The sequence below is a fragment of the Marmota flaviventris genome, chromosome 9 (assembly GCF_047511675.1).
Source record: "Marmota flaviventris isolate mMarFla1 chromosome 9, mMarFla1.hap1, whole genome shotgun sequence".
Classification (NCBI taxonomy): domain Eukaryota; kingdom Metazoa; phylum Chordata; class Mammalia; order Rodentia; family Sciuridae; genus Marmota; species Marmota flaviventris.
The window spans coordinates 45718011-45744535 of record NC_092506.1 but is presented as its reverse complement, the minus strand read 5'-3'; the positions used below and the strand labels follow the sequence as shown (position 1 = coordinate 45744535).

The window sequence follows — 26525 nt, the reverse complement described above, 5'->3', positions numbered from 1 at the left end:
AATGACTCAAAAGAATAAGTATTTAGTTCTTGCTCCCTGGTGTACAGGTTGGCAACTCAGCTAGGTTAGGCTGAACTCCTGACTGCAGGCTATAGAATGGGTTTAGGTTTGCTCCATGTTTCTAATCTCCCATGGACCAATTGCTACCCAGGTCATGCTCTTCTTATAGTGAATGACGGGAACATTAGAGGTCAAATTGCACAAGCACATTAGAGCACTCTACTTTCAGCTCTAAAAAATTAGTTAGCATTCTACTGACCAAAGCAACTTGGCCCAGCTCAAAGTCATGGGACAGGAAAATACACTCCATACATTAATAAGCCATGGCAAGGACAGATACACAGAGATAACTTTGAGAATAATGATCCAATCTGCTATAGGCTGCATGACCTCTTTTGTTTACCCCTCTATGCAGACCCATTTCTTCCTCTACTCCTCTTACACATCAATTTATAATGCAAGCCCCATTAGGCCAAGATTTTTGTCTTCTTTGTCCACAGCAGTATTTCCTCTATGCATATTTTATTTCATTCATTGTCTTCCTAGTGATTCAAATAATGCCTATAATATAGCAGTCAATAAATGACTGCCCCACAGAGTGCCCTTACCCTTGTAAGGTATATATGATCTTCAGGAGTTATCTCCTGAGTCAACCTGATTTGCCCAGCTTGACTCAGAAATAAATCTCTTGTTCAACCACATGCTGAAAACAAGGAAGAATGTAGGTATATTAGGGGCAACTCTTCAAGAAGTAGATAGAATAAACAGATGTCCCAGCTGTATATACTACATGATATATATGAACACTTACTTTTTCTTTTTTCTTTGGGTGGGGGAAGCAATAACTGGGATTGAACACAAAGGCACTTTACCATTGAGCTATAACCCAGACCTTTTTTTTTTTTTTTTTGAGACAGGGTCTTGCTAAGTTGTTGAGACTGGCCTCGAACTCATGCTCCCCCTGACTCAGACTCCTGAGACACTTGGATTACAGGGGTGCAGTACTGCAGTCCGTGATATGTAAATATTTTCATGATCTGGTCCATGTCAACTTACAGGATGCAAGTATAGTACAGTGGTTCAAGGGACAAGCCCTAGGGCCAGGCAAGCCTAGACTCAAACTGTGGGTCAGCTACTTACAACTTATGTAACGTTGGAGAAGTTACTTAACATTCTGAATCTTCATTTTCCCATTTCCATAAATTACCATTTCCATAAATGGTAGCAGTCATCTTCTGGAATTATTGAAGAATTAAATAACCTACGTAAAGAACGTTATAGAGTATCAGGCAAATAGTAAACTCCACACAAGCGGTGGTCATTTCTACCAGGAAAATTAAGTCTGGTGTCTTATCACAACCTTAAGTAAATTATGCTTCAATTTAATTCCAACTTGATTATATTAGAGATGCACACACATAGCCAAGCCATAGCTAATCAAAAAAGCACAGATGATGTATAGATCCTCTCATCCAGGTCTAATTTCAACTTAACATGGTTCTTTTTCAGAATTATGTTCCTTGTTAGGGCCCTAAAGTAGGAAAAAATAGAGTAAAATGAAAATGATTACTCTATGGTGCTGCTAAATTATAGAAGTTTGCAGGCATGAACGTCCAGGGAAATATATAGCTCTGAAGAAAATATAGTTACATGGGCACAATAATCATGGAATAAGGAGTAGTCTAATATTCCAAAATCTTTGGCTAGGAAACTAACTAGAAACTCAGAGATGCTTCTTTATCTTTTATCTTTTTGTATTCTTTAATTTTTTTCTGTAGTTGTAGATGAATAACACACCTTTATGGTATTTATTTTTATGATACTAAGGATAGAACCCAGTGCCTCACAGGTGCTAGGCAAGTGCTCTGCCACTGAGCTATAGCCCCAGCCCTTTAGCTTTTATCTTACAGATGCTGCCTGAGTTGTTAAACAATGTATTTAAGCAAATTTGACTTTATGAAAATTAACCTAAGGTCCATCATCAAATTTTAACAATGTAGACTCTGCATTCTATACAGAAATACAAAGCAGATTGATGAACAAATATAAGGTGAGAGCAGAAAGCTGGCAGCATCCACCACAAGGTGTCCTCCTCTTTCCACTCTTTTAGTCTTGCCTGGTTTCTTGTGGTTGTTGCTCTGGGCCTAGGCCAGCCCTAAGGACAACATTTACCTGCTCTTGTAGGTCTGACTAGACGAAAGAATTAAGTATTGGACATAGGTCATCTCTTAAAAAACTTCCATCTCTATCTCTATGATTCTGCTTCTTTTCTTTACTACTCTACGAGCAGACTACAGTGGCTCAGGGTAGAGTGCTCACCTAGCATATGCGAGGCACTGGGTTCGATTCTCAACACCACATGAAATAAGTAAGTGAATAAATAAATAAATAAAGCTATTGTGCCCAACTACAACTAAAAAATATATATATTTTAAAAAAATTAACAATAAGAGATTCTGTTAGTAAAAGGATACCAGTAGGTCGGATGCAGTGGCGCAAGCCTGTAATCTCAGCAGCTCAGGAGACTAAGGCATGAGGATTGCAAGTTCAAAGCCAGACTCAGTAAGGGCAAGGCACTAAGCAACTCAGTGAGACCCTGTCTCTAAATAAAATACAAAAATGAGCTAGGGATATGGCTCAGTTGTTGAGCGCCCCTGAGTTCAATCCCCAATAACCCCCAGACCCCAAAAGTATAACACTATGGCACTAAAACATATGTGACATCAACAATGAGATAAAGATAATAATTCTTACATACTTGGTTATATACTGATAACCCTTTCTATCAAGTATTTGTGTTGGTTTCAACTGTTTTGAATTCAGAAATATTTAATATTATAATAATTTGATTCTTATGTGAATAAGCATTATTCATAATTAAACTCAGGCTTAAAATCATGAGATTTGTTTTTAAAAAACTTTAATAGAAAATCTCAAACATACAAAAATAGAGGAAACAGCAGTGTAACAGACCCCCATGTAATCATCACCCAGCTACAGCAATTCCAATTCATAGCCAATCTTATTTCACTTATCCCACCTTCCTTCCTCTTACCCCTATTTTGAAGACTATTTTGAAGCAAATCCAAGACATCATACCATTTCATTGTACATACATGACCGTTCATAATGGTTCTTGGATTAGATCTCACACTAGTAACAAAAATATCGGAATGGATCTCAAGAGTGATACTCTCTTATTTTTCCTTCCTTAAAACTTCTACCAAGAATATAGAAAAGATTAAAGTTGCAAAGTGGTAAAAGATATGTTCATATAGAATACATTAACCCTAAATTAAAGAAATCTATTCCTTGAAAAAATAGGATATTGATAAGGTTATAAATACTAGTTAAAACAGGCAAGATAATCTATAATCTCAGCATTCCTTTTCTTTAATTTACTCAAACACAGCTCTACACCATCACTATAGCTCAATCCTGTACAACAGAAAGTGATGTTCACTTAAGACTTAATGATTTACTTCAGAGGTTGTTCCTTAATGTCTACAGTTAGTTTCTGCATGCACATCATTAAAAAAAGTTTGTGTGTATGTGTGTGTTCACATGTAAAAGTATATATGTTGAGAGGTGCCTTTTAAACTTTTCCTCACTTAAAATGCCAGAGTTATCAAGGTGAGTAATTCAAAAGTAAGGCAATAGGAAATTAAAGACAGTTGGAAAAGTTCTTCATCTAGAATGACGGATCAGCCAAAAAAAACAAGAGTTTAATAATATCCCATTAACTGAAAGGGACAAAATATCTTCTAAAAAGGCAGGAGAATATGTCTTCTTTTTTATTATTATTATTTTTTTTAGTTGTAGGTGGACAAAATATCTTTATTTTTATTTATTTATTTTTATGTGGTGCTGAGGATCAAACCCAGTGCCTCACGTGTACGAGGCAACTCTCTACCACTGAGCTTCAACCACAGCCCTGGAGAATATGTCTTTTTTAAAAAATGATTTAAATACTTTGAAAATCTAATTCAAATTTAATTAGAAACAATGACACCACATATAATAAAGGCTAACTCAAGTTCCTCTCAATTTTTTCCCTCTCCTCCTACAAAAAAGTGTAGGGAAAGAATGAGTTTCAATTTTATTTGTACATGTACTTTCAAATATCATATTTATGTTCTGGAGAAGCATCATTCAAAATACCACTGCAACTGATTCAAATATAGAACATTGTAGTGAACTCTTCAGATCATGTAACATTTTAAAAGTTTATACTGAACTATTTATTATAATTTACAGATTTAAGAAATGTTCAAATGTATCAAAAAATACTATGAAAGCAGCTTATAATGTTATAATAGAAAGAAATAATAAAGAAAATAGGTCAGGTCCAAAGTAAAAGAAATGTGAATCAGAAATAACACATCCTACCTTCCTATAAAATAACCCATTTTTTTTTCCCTCTATAACTCATCCTCTGGGTAGCACTCTCTTCCTCAGAACCCCCAAGCCTTGTGTTCCCCCCCTTAAAACATGTTTTCAGGAAAGCAATATGAAAGGTATATGCACTAAGGAAAATAAAGCCAATAATTTCAAGTGTTACTTTTATAGGGTATTTGCATCTCAACCTTATACTTAAAGAAATAAAACTGGAGTTTTAGCATTGGCTAGCAGGTCATTTCACTGGTGCCTCTGAAACTTCATGTTAAATAAACACATTCAGTCTATCAATAAGACCAGCCCTCAGGACATACAAACATAAAGTAAACCTACCAGTTAAAAGTTTCAACTCTAAGATTTTAATTTTATGGTCTCATTCTTTTCAACAGTGATAATTCAAACAATAAAACTTCCTCCAAACTGGAATCAGTCTTCTTTTATCAATAAGAGTTATCTCTGTGTTTTATCAACAAAAATCCCTCAAGGAAAGTAAACAAAGTGTAAGAAAAGACCACTACCTTAAAGATTCTAAAACAGGGGCTGGGGTTGTAGCTCAGCGGTAGAGCGCTCACCTAGCACATGTGAGGCCCTGGGTTCGATCCTCAGCATCATATAAAAATAAATAAATAAGATAAAGGCATTGTGTCCAACTACACCTAAAAAATAAATATTAAAAAAAAAAAGATTCTAAAACAACTGTGGAATGGGCTTTAAAAGCTAGCTTTATTACTCATAACTGATATTTTCTTTAAATCTATTAGAAATTCCACTTTTTAGTATCTGAAATAATACAAACTGGATGCTTTTTTAAGCATAGCTGGTTGACAGTACCTGAATACAATTCATTCATTAGAAAGCACTATACAGAGTAATAAAGTGTGTGTGTACAGCACAGTTTGTAAATCATCAGAAGCTACCAAATCCCCTCAATCTTAATTTTTTAAAAAAAATCTGAATTTCCTCAAGCGAATCACTTTCTGAAATTCAACTACTGGAATAATGCTGAAAAAAGAAATTGGCTAATATGCTTTTATCACAATGTCAACATTTCTACCTTCATATGTCCAATGTAGGAAAATAAAATTGAAATGTAACAAAGGTAAACTAAGAGCAATAACTGCTTTTGAGTAATTACTAACAGTTTGGAAAGGAATCAACACAAATTACTTTCACAAAGTGGCTAAAATATATTTACATGTTATAGCAAAGACCATCAACTGGCTATCCAAGCACCATTCATACCTCCCTTCTTTCTTACTATTCTCTCCTACATGGACTACAAAGAAAAAATTTTAAACATTTACAACTAGGAATGACCATGTGATAAAGAAGGCCAGGGAGGGCTATCCTTTCAATACAAAGGATAAGACTTGCTAGAGGAAACCCCTTTGCCTCTTTTTCTTTCTGAATGAAGATGAAAGACATGGCACACACCCCTTAGCCATGAAACAATAAACATGAATATAAAGGTATACATGTCTCATGGAAAGATGAAAGGAAGCAGTGTCCCTGAGTCACTTCTCAGAGCTGGACAGCCTCCCTCTGAACTTCTTATTGCAAAAATACACAAAATACATAAAAGACTTAAGTTACTAATAAGAGTTTTCTGTTACTGCAGCTGAATGTACTTGTAGGGGATACCAACACAAAATTCTCACATAAAAATCAAAGTAATAGTTATGAAGAAAACCTTACCAACCCCTCAAATATTCTTAGAAGAACCTCAATGGTAAGTTTGTATTTTTGCTCTCTTCAACTAAAGATAAATAACTCATAAGCAATATTAAAAATAGAGGGAGGTGAAGTTCAGATTTTAATACCAAATAATTGAGGTTAAGTCTAGAGAGGAAAAAGGGCACAACACTAGGCAATTGTGTCTAGTACCAGTTTTATCTAATATTTCCTTTATGTCAATTTCAACTATGAAAAAAATCAAGTTTATTTCTTGGACAGAAGAAATTCCAACTCATTTTTCAAGCCTGATCCTTCAAAGTTGGGAAGCTTTCCTGTAGGTCATCAGCAAGGACATTATCGACTTCATGTAAGATTTTAATGAAGTCCTCCACCTGGGAGTCAAACAAAAGAATCAAATAAATATAGTGAGCAAAATGGTGATTGAAGATATTCTGACTATAAAAAATGTTCTACCTATGGTTTTCTAAATAGTTCAACAGACAGATATGTTGATGAATTTCCAGATGATATCACGGTCCCCCGAATCATCATGAAGGAAGTGACTATACCTAACTTTTTTATTTATTTATATTTTAATTCTTGAGCTACTACTTATCCTCCTGCTGATTCCCCTTTAAGGTTCATTATTATGTCGGGCGCAGTGTTGTACACCTGTAAATCTAGCACCTCAGGAGGCTGAGCCAGGAGAATCCAACATCAGTCTCAGCAATTTAGTGAGACCCTGTCTCAGAATAAAAAATAAAAAAGGACTGGGGATGTGGCTCAGTAGTGCCTCTGGGTTCAATCCCTGGTACCAAAAAAAAAAAAAAGTCCATTACTATAGTTTATTAATATTTTCCTTTTCAACATGTTTCTGCATGCCTTCCTTTTGTACTTATTTTCCTTTAAAATTTTCTATTTAGAAACTGCCTCCAATGGTAGCAAATGTGTTATTTGAAGAACATAAAAACAGCTGGGCAGAGTGGTGCACACCTGTAATCCCAGCTGAATGTACTTGTAGGGGATACCAACACAAAATTCTCACATAAAAATCAAGCTCAGGAGGCTCAGGCAGGAGTATCTCGAATTCAAAGCCAGCCTCAGCAAAAGCAAGGAACTAAGCAACTCAGTGAGACCCTGTCTATAAATAAAACACAAAGGGAGCTGGGAATGTGGCTCAGTGGTTGAGTGCCCCGGGTTCAATCCCTAGTATTCCCCCCACCCCCCAAAATACCAACTCTTCATAAGAATCTTACTTTTGCTTAATACCTATGCTTTCTACTTTATAACAGAAAGAGACAGCATAAATTCCATGTTGATTTCTTCCTAAAATCAGAATTACACTTAGGCCAGTACTATGAATTAGCCAGTAGCCATCTTTCGGACAGGGCATTAAATCATGTGATGTGTACCATCTTTTTTGACAATGGCCTTGAAAGATGAAGTCCTTCTTGAGAACATTTAGTAATCCTGTGAAATACAGACCCCTATACTTTTACCCATACTCACCACAGGACTATAAAAAGGAAGGAGGTTTTGAAATGCAGAGGAACATTTCTGTTTGCTTAACTGGCCCTCCTTTAGCCCCTGAGCCACAGTCTCCTAAAATAAATAAAAGATTTACTATCAAAAAATGAAAAATTCTAAAGCTTTATTTACTAAAAAAATACAAATCAGTATATATAATTACTTATTGATCCTATGGTCATTTCAAATGTTGCAAACTGAACCTAGCTTCATCAAAAGTTTTATATAACCCAAACACATCTCCACTGTGGTCCTTATTTTAATGGCGGGTACTACCATCCACCCTACTGCACAAACCAAAAACCTGGGTACATCCAGGACTTTTCCTTCTGTCGGGCTACTAATTCCCCCCCAGAAGTGTTCAATTCTACTCTGCTAAACCTTACCCCATCACTCCTCTCCATTCACACTTCATTGTTTAGGCTCTCATGATTTTTCAAATTATTATTATTATTATTATTATTATACTAGGGATTGAATTCAGGAGCACTTAACCACTGAGCCACATCCCCTATTTTCTATTTTATTTGGAGACAGGGTCTCACTGTTGCTAAGCACCTCGCCATTGCTGAGGCTGGCTTTGGACCCGCAACCCTCCTTGTCTCAGCCTCCTGGACCGCTGGGATTACAGGGATGCACCACGGAGCCTGGCCAGAATATTCTTGAAGATTATCAACCTTAAGATCCCATCAGTTGGTCTCCTGGCCTCCAGCCTCAACTCTCTAATTCTTCCTCTCTATTGCTTTTGGAGGTATCCTTCTGAATTGATCATATCACTTGATGCTTAAAAAAGACTTTAGCAAGGGCTGAGGTTGTAGCTCAGTGGTAAAGCGCTTGCCTAGCATGTGTGAGGCACTGGATTTGATTCTCAGCACCACACATAAATAAATGAATAAAATAAAAATAACATGCATGAAATCCTGGGTTCAATCCCAGCACCGCAAAAAAGCAGCACTAAAGTTCACAGCATTATGCAAACCATACTTTCATTTGCTGGAAAAAAAAAAAAAAAAAAAGCCAGGCACAGTGGTGCATGCCTGTAATCCCGGTGGCTCAAGATGCTGAGGCAGGAGTATCACAAGGTCAAAGTCAGCCTCAGCAACTTAGTGAGGCCCTAAACAACTCAGTGAGACCCTGTCTCTAATAAAATATAAAAAAGGGCTGGGGATGTGGCTCAGTGGTTAAGCACCCCTGGGGTCGATCCCTGGTACCAAAAATAAAAACAACAACAAAAAACCATGAATACTTCTTTCCTACCTTTGTTAATGCCTGAAAAATATTAGAAAGAAATTCACATGAAATATCCTTTAAGATTTTCAAGTGGAAGTCATCTTGGGTTGGATCAGACTTTTTATTTTCTTCTTGGTTAGACTCTGCAGAGTTCTCTAGTTTCTTCTGACAATGTTCCATATTTTGTAACACCCGAATTAGGCTGTCAATCAGAGGAAGATCTACTGTACAAACAAATAAAGAGACATGAAATTAGCCAGTTTGGTTTTTTTTACTCATTAAGTCATACATTCATACTGAACTACAGATACAGTAGTAAATAAGATTGCTAAGGCATCAGCCTTCAAGAGGCTTATGTCTACATACCTTCACATAAGTAAATAAATAAAATAGATCATTTCAGGTTTTGGTAAATTTTATGAAGGAAACAAAAGGGAAATATAATAAAGCAGCTCAACAGGGGAACTTCTCTGAAGAGTTGATACTGAGAACTAAAGGATAAGAAATGTTAGCAATGCAGAAAGCCCAGCAAAATATCTCAGAGGAACAGAGCAAAGACCCCAAAAAGAAAATATCAGGGAAAGTCTGAAAAGCAAAATGGAAGCAAGTATGACTCTGGGCTAGTGAGCAAGGGAAGAGTAGCACAGAAAGAGGTTAGAGAGATAGGAAAGAGCCCTACAACGCAGGGTCTTTGAGGACACAGTGACAAAAGAATATTAAGTTTGTTTTAACATCATAAAAATCTTAGACAAAGCTCTTAAATGCTAAATTTTATTAAATTAAGCAGAAAAATTCAGTCTAATTTTTAAAGACTGAATAGTCATTTTAATTAGAATACAAAAAAAATTGAATATAAAAATAAAGCTTATATTCAGGGGCTGGAGTTCTAGCTCAGTGGTAAAGCACTTGCCTCACAAGTGTGAGGCACTGGGTTCAATCCTAGCACCACATAAAAAATAAAATAAAATAAAGCTCATATTCAAAATATATATTGTACCATCAACATGCTAAGAGATCTCATGTAGATTCAAACACTGATTCTAACTTCACCATTTCTGCTTAATAATTATAACTGGGGGGAAAAAAGAAAGTTTTCTACAGCACTGAAATATCAAGTATATATCAAGTATACTAATTTGAAAAAAATCTAATTTCCTATCCAAACTTAAGTCATTTATGTACAGTATATGGAAGTGACTTTTTAAAAACTTAGCAACCAGGGAAATCTTATCTTTTATTACTCAATTCAATGTCTTCAGAACACCTCTCTACCTGGCTGCTTTATTATAGTTCCCTTAGATCTACTCCTACTTCCTTATATTATCACCAACTCAAAAGCCCAATTCTTATCCCATTATTTACCTGTAGGTCACATCAATTTATACCAAGCCCTATCTCTGCAAAACCACTATTCAAAGCTGGGACAAGACAAGGAGAAGATTTTAATCAGCGGCTTGGAGTTAAAGGAACATCTTTATACTTTCTTCACCGATCATAAAATTTTACACAGTTTTGGGGTGGCTGCAGCAAAAGATATCTAGTCCTATTAACAGCACAAAAGAGGTTCCTACAAAAATCAACAGTTTTTCCATACGACAAAAATCAGGAAAACTTCATGCACAATAGCTTAAAAAAAAGAAAAAAATATATATATATGAGTAAGCCTAACCAAAGAGGTGAAAGACAGACATCTACAATGAACATTATAAAACACTGAAGAAAGAAATTGAGAAACACACTAGAAAATGGAAAGATCTTCCATGTTCACGGATAGGCAGAATTAATATTGTTAAAATGAGCATATTTCTAAAAGTGATCTACAAATTCAATGCAATACTCATCAAAATACCAGTGATAGTCTTCACAGAACTAGAAAGAACAAAAAATCCAGAATAGCCAAAGCAATCCTGAGCAAAAAAACAGCAATGCTGGAGGCAACACAATAACTGATTTCAAATTATCCTACGGAGCACAATAACAAAAAAAAAAAAAAAAAAAAAAAACATGGCATTAAAAAAGTCAGAGGAATGGAACAGAAGATACAGAAACCAAACCACATGGTTAATTCTTTTTTTTTCCCCCCACTAGGAAAAAAATGCATTTTACTTAACCACCAACTGCCACACATTTAAACAGATACAACTAAGATGATATTAACTCTTCCTATGTGGGATACATTGTGAAATATTCTGCTCTGTTCTTTAATTAAAAAAGAAAAACTTGGTAAAAAGATATTTTTAAACCACTAATGTCACTACCCTTAATAACTCTAGAACATTACCAATTCCAATTTATAATTTGAAGAAATTTATTGTCTTCCTCCTTCTTAGAATTAGCCCATGATAGTATTCTAAGTACTCAGAGGGGAAAAAACCCAAAAACTATGGCCTTATTTCCCTGTATCCAGTTTGGACATGGTACATGCTTTCCAACTTGTGTTTCAAGCACCGACCTTCCCAGGCTAAAAAGCAGAGAGGATGATTTGCAACTATGTAATAATACATGTCCCTATCTGTATTGCACATTTTATTGTCTTTTTTGCATACATTATTTCATTTGAACCTGGCAACAACCCTGTGAGGTAGGTGAGGAAAATAACAGGTTCACTTTACACATAATAAAATAAAGTCAAATAAACATGGGGTGGGGGGTTGCTTTTTTTGATGCAGGAAATTCAACTAGGGCCTTGCCCCATGCAAAACACATGCTCTATTAACCTCACATATTTTTAACATTTACTCCTTATTTTTACATTATTGATTCAACTTTTTGCAGGCTACAATAATAGACCTAATTCCAAACTTACCAAGCCAAACTCATGCTCCTCTATCAATAAAAATTTATGGCCACAGAATATGAAAAAAAATATATACATATATATGCAATATTTTGTTGGTTCTTGTGTAATGGAACAGATAATATGAAAGACCCTAATGGCCAAGAAAACTGAAGTCAGAGGAAGTGATATTTTTTAAAATGTATTAATGGAAAAGGTCCCTTTCAGCTTCTACTTTTATGAGAGTTCAATGGACAGCTTTAATGCAGATAATACTTGAAGCACTTGAAGAGGTCCTAATTCTTTTTTTTTAGTTGTAGTTGGACACAATACCTTTACTTTATTTATTTTTATGTGGTGCTGAGGATCGAACCCAGGGCTGCATGGGCTAGGCAAGCACCTTACCACTGAGCCACAACCCCAGTCCCAAGATGTCCTAATTCTTGATGTGGTTATCTTACTCAACTTCTGAATGCATAATGATGGTGAACCATGGTTTTCAAAACCTTACTACTTGCTTTCCCAAAGTGCTAGGATTTGAATGCCACAATACAAACTGATTCATGTTTTTGCCATTAATTGTCCATGAGTTCTTTAAATGAAGTCTGTGTTAGTGTCCATAAATATCAGTGCTCTGCAAAAGCTGCTGAGGGATTCAACATTCCCAGTGACCACAGAGGCCAAACCCCACCCACATCCATCTGATTCTTGAAAAAGATGTCAAAAACATGTTGGTGAAGACACCCTCTTTCATAAGTGGTGCTATAAAAAACAGGACATTCATATATAGAAGAATAAAATTAGATCCTTATCTTTTACCCTATACAAATGTCAACTCAAAATTGATCCAAGCTGGGCACAGTGACACACACCTATAATCCCAGCAGCTTGGGAGATGGAGGGAGTTCAATGTCAGTCTCAGCAAAAAGTGAAGTACTAAGCAACTCAGTGAGATCCTGCCTCTAAATAAAATACAAAAAGGGCTGGGGATATTGCTCAGTGGTTGAGTGCCCCCCAGTTCAATCCCCGGTATCTGGGGGGAAAAAAATGGAACCAAGACCCACGTTTAAGACCAGAAACTGAAACTATTAGAAGAAAAAATAAAGGGAGCACTTCAACATGTAGGCACAGGCAAAGACTTCTTGAATAGGATTCCCATAGCTCAGGAAATAAGAGAAAGAATAAATAGAATGGTATCAAACCTAAAAGCCTCTATAGAACAAAAGGAAACAATTAACAATGAAGAAACAACCCACAAAATGGGAGAATTTTTGCTAGCTAATCATCTAACATAGGATTTAATACCCAGAATATGCAAAGAACTCAAATGAACAACCCAATCAATAAATGGCAAATGAACTAAACAGACACTTCTCAAAAGAAGTACAATATGGCTAACAACTATAATAAAAAAAAGGCTCAACATCTTCAGTTGTCAACGAAATGTAAATTAAAACTACACTAAGATTCCATCTCACTCTAGTCAGAAAGGCAATCTTCAAGAATACAAATAATAATAGATGCTAACTAGGATTAAAAGAAACTCTTATACACTGTTGGTGGGAATATAAATTAGCATAGTAACTATGGAAATTAGTGTGGAGGTTCCTTAAAAAGATAAAAATATTTAACTACTATATAATCCAGTTATACCATTCCTTAGTATTTATCCAAAAGAATGAAAGTAAGCATACTTAGATACACACATACCTATGTTTATAACAGCACAACACAACAGCCAAGTTATGGAATCACCCTAGGTGTCCACCAACAGATGAATAGAAGAAAATGTGGTATATAAACCCAAAGAACTTCTGTTCAGCCATAAAGAACAAAATTATGTCATTTGCAGGAAAATTAATGGAAATGGAGGCCACAATTTTGAGTGAAGTAAGTCAGAGTCATAAAAGTATTGTTATGTTTTTCCTCATATATGAAAGTTAAGGGGGGCGAAAAGGATGCCATGAAAGTAGAGGGTGACCATTAGGGTAGAGGGAGAAGATGGGAAGAGAAAAAGAAAGGTAGGGGCAGTACTGGGGAGTAAAATCAATCAAATTGCGATTTCATGTATGTGTGAATATGCCACAATGACATCCCCTATTCTGGATAACTGAGCTACACCAACTTAAAAAAAAAAAAAAAGTTTCTAGTATGATAAACTTTCTCTATAATTTTCAAGGAAAGATTAAGAACATCAACACTCATTAAGGAAACTACATATGATAAAAAAAAGCTAAGCATATTTGTAGCAAGATTAGTTTTTCTCTCATTTCACATCAAGTCAAAAGAAATAAGTAAGGTTATAGAAGATATAAGCAACATAACAACTAACAACTGAACTCCAATATTTAGATTCCTAACTCAGCCTCTCTCCTCAGCTTCAGACTTTAAATTGTCAACTCAACATCTGCACTTGAACATCTAAAACTTAACATGTTTAAAACCAATCTTCCCTACCTAAATAAATGGCAATTTTTTCGGACAAATATGTTAAGACAGATCCTTGACTTGCATTTAAAGGAACAAAAATATATATATATATTTTTTAATGGGGATAAATGGGAGAAAGAAATCAAATGAAGAACACACACAGGCCAGGTCTTTAAAAATATAACAGGTTGCAATTTAATTTAGTGAATGACGCAATACCTGCCTTTTTCTGTCTTTAGATGTTCTTGGTCAGCCTGTGAAGCATAGATGGCAGACAACACTGAAAAAATAGAGGCTAGCACTGTTTTCTGTTCTTGCAATATGATGGGTGGGTCATCAGACTGGCAGAATTCGTGGCAGACCAGGTCAAAAAGTAAAGTCCAAGTGTCTTTTCCAGTATCAGGACACTGTACTTAATAAAGAATATAAACAAAGTAGTAATTTAAAAATAAAGAAACTACTACATTAGTAGCTCTAATGCATCCCAATAAACCATCTTACCAATTGCTTGAATTCCATCATCCACTGTGGTAAGCAACTGTAAGATATGCATGTAAACATCAAGCCCTTCTGGGTTTTCAGAACTAAATACAGAAAGCAAAAAGCAGTGCATCAATAACTTTATTGTCTAGGGAATTTTATCTATTCATTCATTCTACAAATATTTATTACACTGTTTTAGCCATTGCCCTAGGAGCTGAGGATAAACAGTTTCCTATTTTATCCTCAGTTTTTAAATGCTCATTAGAACTTATATTATAATGGGGAAAGAGTAAACAAGCAAATATGTAATATAATCACACAAAGGAAAAGAGGTAAAATTCTTTTGGCTATGTCCCACAAAAACAACAATGCACAGACCTGCTAGACAATGTTTCCATCATTGTTTTCTTTTCAAATAATCAAAACAAAAAAATAACTGAGACATCTTTTTTTCTTACTAAGGATTGAACCCAGCAGTGCTTTACCACTGAGCTATAATCCAGCCCTTTTTATTTTGAGACAGGGTCTCGATAAGTTGTTGAGGATCTTGCTAAATTGCTGAGGCTGGCCTAGAATTCACAATCCTCCTGTCTCAGTCTCCTGAGTCTCTGGGATTACGGGTGTGAATCACTATACCTGGAAATAACTGAAACTATTATAGTATTATAATATTATAACTATTATAAAGTAAGGTCCATTGCACTAAGTATTGACAATGTTCTTAAAACTTCACAAGGTTATCCTAGTTCCATAGCTGAGTACAATAAAACCCTTAAAGCACAATTCTTATAAACAATTTGTTGTCTCAGAAATTAAAAGTGTTGGTTCTTCAACAAAACAATAAAATGAAAAGATAGTGAACAATTAAAACAATAGTTCAGCAAATGTTTATTTATGTACCTAAAATCTTCAGGCACTATGTTAGGGGCTAGGAAGACAGAGATGTTTAAGATGTTACCACTACATTCTTAAAATTTATTGTTTAAAAGGCAGGAAGAAAATTAAAGCAGTAATTATAATAAAGTGAAATAAATTTAGCACTAGAAGAAATCCCAGGTGCCAAGAGAACACAAATCATGTATATTTCATTTAGTCTGGAGGGTCAGGAAGGTATCTTAAGAGAAATGATGTTTACACAGAAACCTGAAAGGGTGTTAATATGTTTGAGGTAAGAGGAGACATACTATGCAAAGGCTCGGAGTCAGGAAAACTTTGTTCAGTTTGAAGAATTGAAGAAAATTTCACATGGCAACACAGAATACAAGGAACCAAAACAGAAAGGCATTTTTCAGGGCCATACACCATGTTTTTTTAAAAATATGGACCTTATCCTAAGAAGGGCAACTGAAAAGTTTGAAGAATGGCAATGAGATGATAAATGAGTACTTTGCAAAGACAGCTTTAAAGACTAGTCTTGGATAGCGAGGTACAGTGGCACACACCTATAATACCAGTGGCTTAGGACGCTGAGGAAGGAGGATCGTGAGGTCAAAGCCAGCCTCAGCGACTAAGCAAGATCCTAAGCAACTCAGCAAGACTGAGTCTCTAGATAAAAAATAAAAAAGAGGGTTGGGGATGTGGCTCAGTGGTTAAGCGCCCCTGGGGTCAATCCCCAGTACTATAAAAAGATCAGTCTGGGAAGAAGCAATCCCTAAAACCAGGAAAAACAGGTAACAGAATGTGGCAATTGTCCAGGTGAGAGACACAGAGCCTGGCTGGCACAAATGGGATCCCGGAAAAAGTCAGGACCATGACTTGAAAGTTGACTGGTTGTAGAAAAAGAGTGGGGTAGGAAGAGTCAGTAGCTTCACTATTTCTTCAACATATTCAAAGAGGATAATAACTGCATCATTTACTGATTGAAAATACTAAAGAAGCAGATTTGGAGGAAGAATGAAAAGTTTAATCTTCACTTAGTAAAGGACATAAAATTAATAGCTTTTCATGTGGCCTAAGAGCACTAAGAATGCAATAGTAACCACTAAGCAGATTAATAGCTGCTTATATAAAATATCAATTATTCTAGTGACTAATAGTAAATAGTTTCAGTGACATGTAAGAACTAATAATTTCTCATGGCAAGACAACAAACTGCCCAAATCAATCACCTTTCCAGATTGGTGTACCTACAAAAGGGGCAAGGAACAAGAAAACAAATGTTGATAACATTAATGGAAATGTTTTGAACAACCAATAAAAAAAAAAAAAAAAATTAATGGAAGTTGTTAAATGTTCAATGTAAAATGAAACACAAGAAAACCTTTCTCTTTGATCTAAATTACATAAAATTGCTGGTGAAGTTAGGAAAGTAACCACAATTATTGCTGAACAATCACCTATGACTAGATGATATTAAAACAAGTATTTTGAACCATTATGATTCTTGCAAAGAATAAATATTCTGCCACCCCAAATATTGGTAGGGAATCAAACCTAACGAAGACTATGTGTACACTTCATCCTATCAAAAAGAAACTTCTATATCTAAGGCTACTTCTAGCAGTTGGCTTTTCCAGAACATTTTGCACAAAAAAGCTCACTTACCGTAATTGTTTGGCAGCTTCAAGTACACAGGGCACAATCCTAAATACTGGCTGCTCTTCAGAATCTTCCTGGAGTTGGCCCAAAGGCTGAGCAACCCCATTTCTAATCCATTCCAACATTAGTTTCTCATCCAAATCAAAGAGCTTGTCCACAACCTCCCCCACTTTCACCAGCAAGTCAACTGAAGAAAATAAAACAAGTATTGAAATAAAAATGAGAATGTTGCAGGGCTGGAGTTGTAGCTTAGAGCGCTTGCCTAGCAAGTGTGAGGCACTGAGTTCAATTCTCTGCACTGCATATAAATAAATTAATTAAATAAATGTCCATCAACAATTTAAAAAAATTTTTTTAATGTTTAAAGCAATAAGGTTAAGCAAAATTCGTAAAGCTATTCCAAAAGACATATCTTGCCAAGACAGTACTTATTCTAAGGGTGATCTGTTTATCTCTTATGTTTAAAATGATTATCTTCCTTCAGTAAGCAGAAAATTTATCAGTGTCCTGGGAGTTTCAGAAGCAATTTTACTCCTTAAATCAAAAAACTTTTTCTTGCATTTAGCCTTTTTAAAAACATGACTTCCAGAAATAGTAACATGTTTTCCTAATAATTAAATGTATTCTAAAACATTTTTTCTAGATTACATGGTGACTTACCATTTGTTGAGCTTGACATGATGAAACAAATGCTATCATAAATAGCTGGTTGTTCTCGTATCCTTTCAACCCAGACACTGGCCACTTCTGTCTGGGAAAGGCAAGTAAGCAACAACCTACATGATAAATGTCAACTTAATGTCTATCTTCCAAAAACAGTATAGGAAATTTAAGAATCAAGAATTAACTCTATTTTCCTAGATTCCCTTATGGGTGATTTCATGGAACCCACAAAAAAGAAAAGCATACCTGCTTGTTTCCAGCAGAGTAGGCGGGTCTGAATCATACAAACAGTGCAATAACACTTGCCTACAAAACAAAAGTCCATATGCTTCACATCTCTCATTTCAAACATCAGAATTTTCATTTAATTTTTTAAACATTTTTACTATGAAAGAAAGCATATATGCAGAAAGGCCTATTAAAATACAAATCTACAGTCAATGAATTATAAAGGAAATGTTCATGTTTACTTTTAAGTTATTAATTTTTTAAAATATTTTTTTAGTAGTTGATGGGCCTTTATTTATTTATTTTATTTATGTGTGGTGCTAAGAATCGAACCCAGCATCTCACACATGCTAAAATGTTCGTGTTTCCAAGAAAGAGAAGAATGGTGCATATCCATGACCCCTATGTATCTTATTCTGAATCAGTTCTCTTTCCCATCTAGAAAAGGAAATACCAATTTTTCCAGCAACCAATTCCTGTTCTACAGTTTTATTATTTTATAGTTTTTAGTTTTGCTTTTGAACTTTATATGAAAGAAATTATATATTTTTTTCCTTAAAAAACTTCATCTATCCATCTATTTGTCTTTGACACATAATTGTACATACTTACAAGGTATAGTAGGACACTTCAATGCACATGTACATATTCTTAAGTCCAAGTTTTGCTCAAAATCATGTGTAGGAAATCATGGAACCCACAAAAAGGGTAAAGCATACCTGCTTGTTTCCAGCAGAGTTGGCAGCTGTTCTTTAAGTCACTGCTGCAGAGCATTCAGTTGTATGAATATATCGTAACTTATTATTCCAGACTACTGCTGATGGACACTGAGTCTATTTCAATTTGGGGTTATTTCAAACAATACTTCTGAAATAATGTTTGTGTAAAGGAGTTGGGGGTATAGCTCAATAGCAGAACACCTGCCTAACATTCATGAGGCCCTGGATTCAATCCCAGCTCCAAAAGATGATAATAATAATGATAGTATATGTGTATCCTAATGTACATGTGCAGTTTTTCTTACTACATACCTATGAGTGGCATTCTTGTGTCATAGCATATGCATATCTTCCAATCTGACTAGAAGTACTCAATTGTTCTTTTTCTTTTCTGGTACTGGGGATTGAGCCCAGGGGTACTTAACCACTGATCCACATCCCTAGCCCTATTTTTTATTTTAAAGCAAGGTCTTGCTAAGGTACAGAGGGCCTCATTAAGTTGCTGAGGCTGGCTTTGAACTTGTGATCCTCCTGCCTTCACTTCCCAAGTCACTGGGATTACAGGTGAGTGCCACTGCACCAGCCTTGGTCATATGTTCTCAAACTGAACAAATTCATATCCCTTTAGCAATATAAACTGTTCTATACGAATTTTAAGATAAACATTAATTGAATTTAAAAGACATGTTAACATTTTTCATTATCAGATTTTTGATAGGGAATGCTAGAGATGAAATGCAATCCTGAGACATCTACTCCATGAATGATTATAAATTAGTGAGAAATAAATACTTTGAACTAGTATCTTAAATCTCTCCACACCTTGAAGACAAAAACCAACTTCTTCCAGAGACTCAGGTACTTGCATCCTATGATAAACTTACATAACCCCATCTCTGTCAAAAACTGTCTAGAACAGTCTCCTTAGCCATTTTGGATACAAATTTCTTTTAGATCCTGAATAACAGCCATGTACCCTATATTGAGAAAATGAATACATTCATCAAATTTAGCATGTAATTTCACCAAGGTTTCCCCCATTGAAAAACCTTCTGCCGAAAACTTTCCTGGCTATAGAAGAGAACTAGCCTCCAAGCAGAAATACGAAAGCCTTTAATCACAGAGTCAATCTTTTATCTTCTAGTCTGTTGGTAAGTTCTGCTCCCTGATCTAAGTGAAAGCTCTCAGAGTGACACTGTTTAACAAATCTAGTTTCCTAAACTCTGGATCTCTGGAGGCCTTGCACTCCCTATGCCTACATTGTTTTAGATTCTGATTCACTGCCCCCATCTCCAAGTTTGACCTCATGGATGCTTCTTCTGGCCTGCTTACATCTGCACTCAGGTCCCTTTGATATTCATAAAGAATAAACTGGCTTAACTCCTGAATCATGCCCATATGCAAGTGTGGAAGTCCCTAGCTACCATTAACATGCAATGAAGTTCCTGCAGCATGTTCATCAACAACATTATCTTTCACATTTTCTCATCTCTCATTTCCTTAGGGATATAAAATATGAATCCATTTTTAAAATATAATTATCATGATAAGACTTACCCAAGATTTTTATCACTGCTGATGGACACACATATCTCTTGGAAACAGGCCATATTACCTAAAATCCCCACACAGATTTCCTGCCAAAGCAAATTTCACAGGTCACAATGGTTCTGAGATAAAAAGACATATACAAAAAAAAAAAAAACCTATTTATTAGCACTTATTAAGAAGCCATTACATGTTATTTCATATAATTTATGAGGTAGGTATTACTATTATTCCCATCCTTCAGATAGGGAAAGTCAAGCAACATTCAACCAGTATTTCTTCCTGCACACCTCAGTAGTCAAGATGCAAAAAGATTAGGGCTGTGATGGATGAGGATAGTGATGCAGGCATGGAAAAAGATGAAGATAAGGAAGACTCTCAGAGTGAAAGCAAAAAAATCTATTGGAAAGTAAAGGAGAAAGCAGTTGAACATGACTCATAGATTTCAAGTTGCTTCATTTCCCCAGAGATTGATTCCATTAACAGGAAAACTGAAAAAAGAAAATTGTATAAAAGGACACAATAAGTTCATGCAGCACAGTATACTTGCTAGAACATGAGATTTGCTCAGGGGGTTTGTTAACAATACTGACTTCCAAGTCCCATCTAGATCAACTGAATCTGAATGTCTAGCATAGAGCCTCAGAAGTTAATGTTTACCAAGCACACCAGGTGGTTTTTATGATCAGGTAAATGTGATAATCACTGAGTTAGAACATATGAAATCTGGGATTAGAAAATGCAGCATGCAAGTAGAAAATGCCTGAAGAAAGTTAGAGATGTGACACCAGTTACCAGATAGAAGTCAGGTTTTTTGAACCCACAATACAGAGCTGTAATATACAAGTGTAAAATGAGGAAACGAATATTAAAAAAACAAAAGACTGGGTTCTGGATCTAAGAAAGAGTTCATACCAGGGTACAGAAAGAAAGCAGCCAATGAAAGTGACAGAAAAGGGCTGGGGATGTGGCTCAAGTGGTAGCAAGCTCGCCTGGCATGCGTGCGGCCCGGGTTGGATCCTCAGGATCTCATACAAACAAAGATGTTGTGTCCACCGAAAACTAAAAAATAAATATTAAAAAATTTCTCAAAAAAAAAAGAAAGTGACTGAAAGGTCAGAGACCAGAGAGGGCAAGTGTCACAGAAGCTTCAGAGATGGAGTGTTTCAATAAAATGTGGGTAGTCAAATGTCAAGAAAAGATTAAAAGAGAGTAGGGACAGAAAAAAACACATACTTCCCTTATAAACTAATGACAGAACTTCCAATCAAACACCAAGTACCATAGTGCTGGCCACTCATCAGAATAACCTAGGGAATGTCAAAAGTTGCTGCTGAGTGGCTGGGTGCGGTTGCATGCACCTGTAATCCCAGCAGCTCCAGAGGCTGAGGCAGGAGGATCACAAATTCAAAGCCAGTCTCAGCAAGGGTGAGGTACTAAGCAACTCAGTGAGACCCTGTCTCTAAACAAAATACAAAAAACAGGGCTGGGGATGTGGCTCAGTGGTTGAGTGCCCTTGAGTTCAATCCTTGGTATTAAAAAAAAAAAAAGTTGTTGAGTGCAGCATGCATGGAGATACAGCCTGAATGACAGGATTTTTAAAAATTCCTTCAACAAAGCTTCTCAACCTATGATTCTGCTGTAGAGCACTAGTGTCACTTGGAAGTATATATGAACCCTAACAAAGTCGATCAGAAACTCGGGAGGTAGGCTCAGCAATCAGTGATCTGGGATTGAAGAAAGTTAGGAATGTTGCACCAGTTTGAGAACGTGCTAAAGTTTGAGAACCTGTGGTATTTGGTCTCAAGACAATTACTGCTATAGTAGGCTGTGGCTAGAAGACACATTCAACAATATGACTAATTCCTGAAAGGTGCCATTTCTGACATGTTTATTTCTTAAATAATTATGAGTCAACATATTTAAGATAGAAAAATTAAGAGAAATAACACAAAATTGTCAAATTCTTCTATTAGTATAAGGATCCAAGGAAATACTGGTTCATCAGTACCCAATTCAGGTAGAACATTTTATAAGATAAAAATTTTAATTCAACATTCAATTCATAAAAATATTCTACAGAATTCCATTCTTTGAAATCTCAAAGAAAGAAAAGCAATTCAGTACTGTGTTATACTGGAGTCAGGCCTAGATTCAAATCCCAACTTCATTCTTAATTAGTTTTGTGGCCTTGGACACAACCCGAGACACAGTTGTCTATAAAGTATGCCTCATAGGAGTAGTAAAACCAAATGCTCTGTAAATAATAATTATTTATAATTAAATTATTCAACAAATACATCCATCATATGGATAGCACATGGCAACTTAAATGGCAATAAAGCACAGGACATTTAACATTACATAAATAAAGACCTCTCATTTAGTTTTTATCTATTATTCTTAGGAATTTACTATCAACAATAACTACTAAGATCTTACTTATTTGGAAAGGCATGGAAGAAAAAAAAACTACTTTGAGTAATTGATATGAACACTGAGAGGAGACAGAGGGCACACAAAGAGATGGCCATCACAATAAGCTGGTGAGATGGAATGCAGACAGACCTATCCAAATTAGGACCATCTAGACAGTAGATTTTTTTTTTTTTGGGGGGGGGGGTGGGGGGGGTGCCAGGAATTGAACTTAGAGGGACTTGACCGCTGAGCCACACCCCCAGCCCTATTTTGTATTTTATTTAGAAATAGGGTCTCACTGTGTTGCTTGGCACCTCACTTTTGCTGAGGCTGGCTTTGAACTGGAAGGTAGATTTTATGCTAGAAAGATGATTCAGGTTCAGACTGTGGAAGTCTTAAGCAACAGGCTAAGTTTAGAATGGCTCTTAAGCAATGGAAGCTTTTGAGTGAAAAAGAACAATGAACTGAGAAACAGGAGGTCCAGGAACTGTTCTCTGTTTGTCACAAATTAGCAGCATAACATAGTTATATCTATCTAGTTTCTACAATTGTTAAATGAAACTATTGATCTCCCTAATCCAGTCCAAATCTAAAATTCTATGGCTCTAATAATTTTAAGTAGTACATTACCTAGTAATGTTCAATAAACATTTACAGACTGATATTATTGGTTTATAGACAGTAAGAAAATCAAAGTGAAAAAAATGAAATGTATACTTACTCTTAATCGAGGACACTTGGATCTGGCCAGTACTCCCATAAATATGTCCGGAGCCTTAAATTCTTGGAGAAATAAAGCCACATCCTATAAACAAAAATGAATGTTAACTTGGATGCTGAATATTCTTTTTTAAACTCCATAGCTAAGGCAACTATAAAAAAATTTAATTTCATATATACTACCATTAGGACACAAGAGAGAAAAAAACCCACAAGTTACAAGGTTAGGTGAGGAACTGTGGCAACAGATAAAAGCAAGGTTAGAAAGTTTTTGTGGTATTTGGTCTCAAGACAATGGAATAATTCCATAAACAAATCTAAACTCACTGTGATACTCTGGAGAATTGTCCTCCTTTTATTCTGCCCTGATTATATTTACATATCAGGAATTCTCAATAACTTAGTCAAACACACTTGCTAATTTTGTCAGAAGCTAATGTTAAAGGAAAAATCCTAATTCCTATCCTCCAAGGCTTAAGACACAATAAAGTAAACAGGTGAGAACAGCTATTGGGTCATATTAAAAAATCAGAACTTGGGGGTTGGGGTTGTAGCTAAGTGGTAGAGCACTTGCCTAGCATGTGTGAGGCACTGGGTTCAATCCTCAGCACCACATAAAAAAATAAGTAAATTAAATAAAGGTATTGTGTCCATCTATAACAAAAAACATTTTTTAAAAAATCAGAATTTGTATTTTCAAAATTCTCAGTAGAAAAAATTCTGATCACAATATAATTATAAGAGTGAGTTTGCTTAGTCTACAATGCCAAACAGGGGCACACTACACAAACCTGGAGTTGACATGTGATCCCAAAAAGGCCAAATCCTGCCAAAGAATGTGAAATGCAATAACTAAATTAGTTAACTATGGAAGGTGGGGATGTGAATTGTTAAAGAGTCATATGCCACACAATGATGTTTCAGTCAGTGACAGACTACCTATAGGATGATGGTCGCATAAAATTAATTGTCTAGTGATATCATAGGTATCTTAGTGGGTTTAAGTACATTCTGTGATATTCACAGGACAATTGCACATATTTTCAGAGACAAATTTTTAGCATTCATAGCTTCTGGGACTATTCCTTGAACCATATATTCAAGTAACTACAGACACTCAAGAAAGCCTTTGCTCAGAGAGTGAAGGACTGAACCTATTCTAAAAATCCACTCACCACCTTCTCACCTAAGAGTCTGAAATTTCAATGTTTCATCTCTAACCTCATACCTCATCCATTGACATATCCCATACTCTGCAAATTTCATTCTCCATTTCTTCATCAAGCTCCATCTGCTGCTCCTCATCATCTGAGCCAGATTTGGTGTTTTGAGGTCTAACAATCTTCAAAAGAAAAGAAAAAAATAAAAATTTTCTATACTACTTCGTAACTAATATATCCCACAACCACTTAAAAGTCCAGAGACTCTCCTCAAAGTATCTTCTCTCACAAACATCTTGTTTTAAAAATTAATGCCTTGGGTAGTTCTATTCACTCAACACTTATGGATCAAATACTGTTGCTAGAAAACTGGGATAAATAAGATGTAATCCCTGCTTTCATGCATTTTAGGATTAGTGGGGATAAGACATGTAAATTGATAGTCACAAAAATTTTATGACTCAACTGAATTATGAACTAAGAGTTGGAGTAGGACCTATGATGGACCAATTACCTATTCCTGAGAGAAGCTGGGAGTCACTCCTTTTAGGAGGTGATATTTTAGCTAAATCTTGGAGGGAAAATAGGAGTTTGTCAGGTGAAAAAGATAAGAGCATTCAGAGATAAGAATCAGAGTTAAGAAAGTGCCTAGCATTTGGGGAATGGTGTACAGTTTGCTGTTGATGGAACACACTGTACCATGAGCAGAGAAGCCTGGAGAGGCTGCAAAAAACTCTGGATTCCAAGCTAAGAAATATGCATTTTGCTTCAACAGTCAAACAAGAACTAAGAGGAGTAGCAACAACTTTTTTTTTTTTTTTTTTTTTTGTCTTAAGGAAGATTATTCTGGTAGCTGTGTAGAAAAAAGACAGGAAAGGACACAAATTGGAAGAGGGGAATCTAGTTGAGATGCGGAGAGGAAAAAAACCTTACATTTACTGAGTCTCCTATAAGCCAAAAACCATGGTGGGCACTCTATGATCATTATGTCACTTAACCTATATAAAAACTCTATATATGATATTATAGATATTATCATCCTATTTTATAGAAATTGCCTGAGAAATCAAAGTTCTTGGTGGTTAGGTGACTTGCCCAAAGAAATACAGTTAGTAGATGATGAGGCTACATCTTTGACATCCATTTATTCTACAAAAAAAGTCCATGAATCATATAAATTTTAAGGCTTGGGCTTCAGAAATGACAATGGGGCTGGGGAGCATAGTTCTATGTCTTTGGAGAACTTGAAAAATTACGGTAAGTGCAAACGTCCCGACATCCCTGACACCAAACATTTCTTGGCGTCAGGCGCACCAAAGTGGCCCCAGGCAGTTTGCGGGTCAGCTGAGGTTGTGAGGCGCCATTTGCCGAGCGCACGCTTGGGAAGGGGTCGTCGGGGGATTTGGTGGCTCCCGGAGCCCGAGGGGCTGCCAGCTACCGGGCCGAACCACCTGAGGGGCAGCCCCAGCGAGCGCGATTTCCACACCTGGATGAGCCCGCTGAGGACGCCAAAGAGCCAGTGTTTGCTGTAGACCGTGCTCCCAATGCAGTCTCCTGCAGCAGTCTCCTCATGCTCCTTCTCGTCCCGACTGGGAGGCGGCGGTGAGGGGTTGCGGTCCATGACTGAGCGCGCCGACAGCGCCCGGGAGCCGCGCCGGAAGCCGGGGAGGAGAGGAAAGGTCTCCTCACGCTAGAGGGCCCAGCGCGCCTGGCGCGGCTCCTGACACAGCGCCCCCTGCTGCTCGAAGCCCGCCCGGCCAAAGGACCCGCCCAAAAAGTGGAATGTGACCCACCGGACTCATGATTGTTACTTGTCACCCTCTCTGGACAAAGTATTCCGTTTCTCCAGGAAATTTTAGTCTGACTGGAGGAGGGGAGGAAGAGAATAGGCCAGTGTTTCTGATACAGACCCGAATCTTGAACTATCGGACCTATTCCACTTGCCTTCTCTGACAGCTAGAATCATCCATCTCTCTCCACCGTTGCTATTCTTAAAAGACATCCATCCATAAT

General features: G+C 36.3%; 1 protein-coding gene across 2 annotated transcripts; it reads right to left on the bottom strand.

Moving 5' to 3' along the window:
- Positions 1-2903: 2903 nt before the first annotated feature.
- Positions 2904-26162, bottom strand: Saal1 (serum amyloid A like 1). 2 transcript variants are annotated; one of them, XM_027942332.2, is made up of 12 exons: positions 25999-26162; positions 24581-24694; positions 23354-23437; positions 20224-20303; positions 17966-18025; positions 17717-17832; positions 17063-17243; positions 14537-14619; positions 14259-14447; positions 8857-9053; positions 7582-7674; positions 2904-6464 (listed from the first exon to the last, which is right to left on the bottom strand). In XM_027942332.2, the coding sequence occupies exons 1-12, from the start codon at positions 26131-26133 to the stop codon at positions 6372-6374; spliced, it is 1425 nt and encodes a 474-aa protein (XP_027798133.2). In that variant the 5' UTR covers positions 26134-26162; the 3' UTR covers positions 2904-6371. The 2 variants fall into 2 exon arrangements, with proteins under 2 accessions (XP_027798133.2, XP_027798134.2); XM_027942333.2 differs by having other exon boundaries at positions 8857-9050.
- Between the last annotated feature and the right edge of the window lie 363 nt (positions 26163-26525).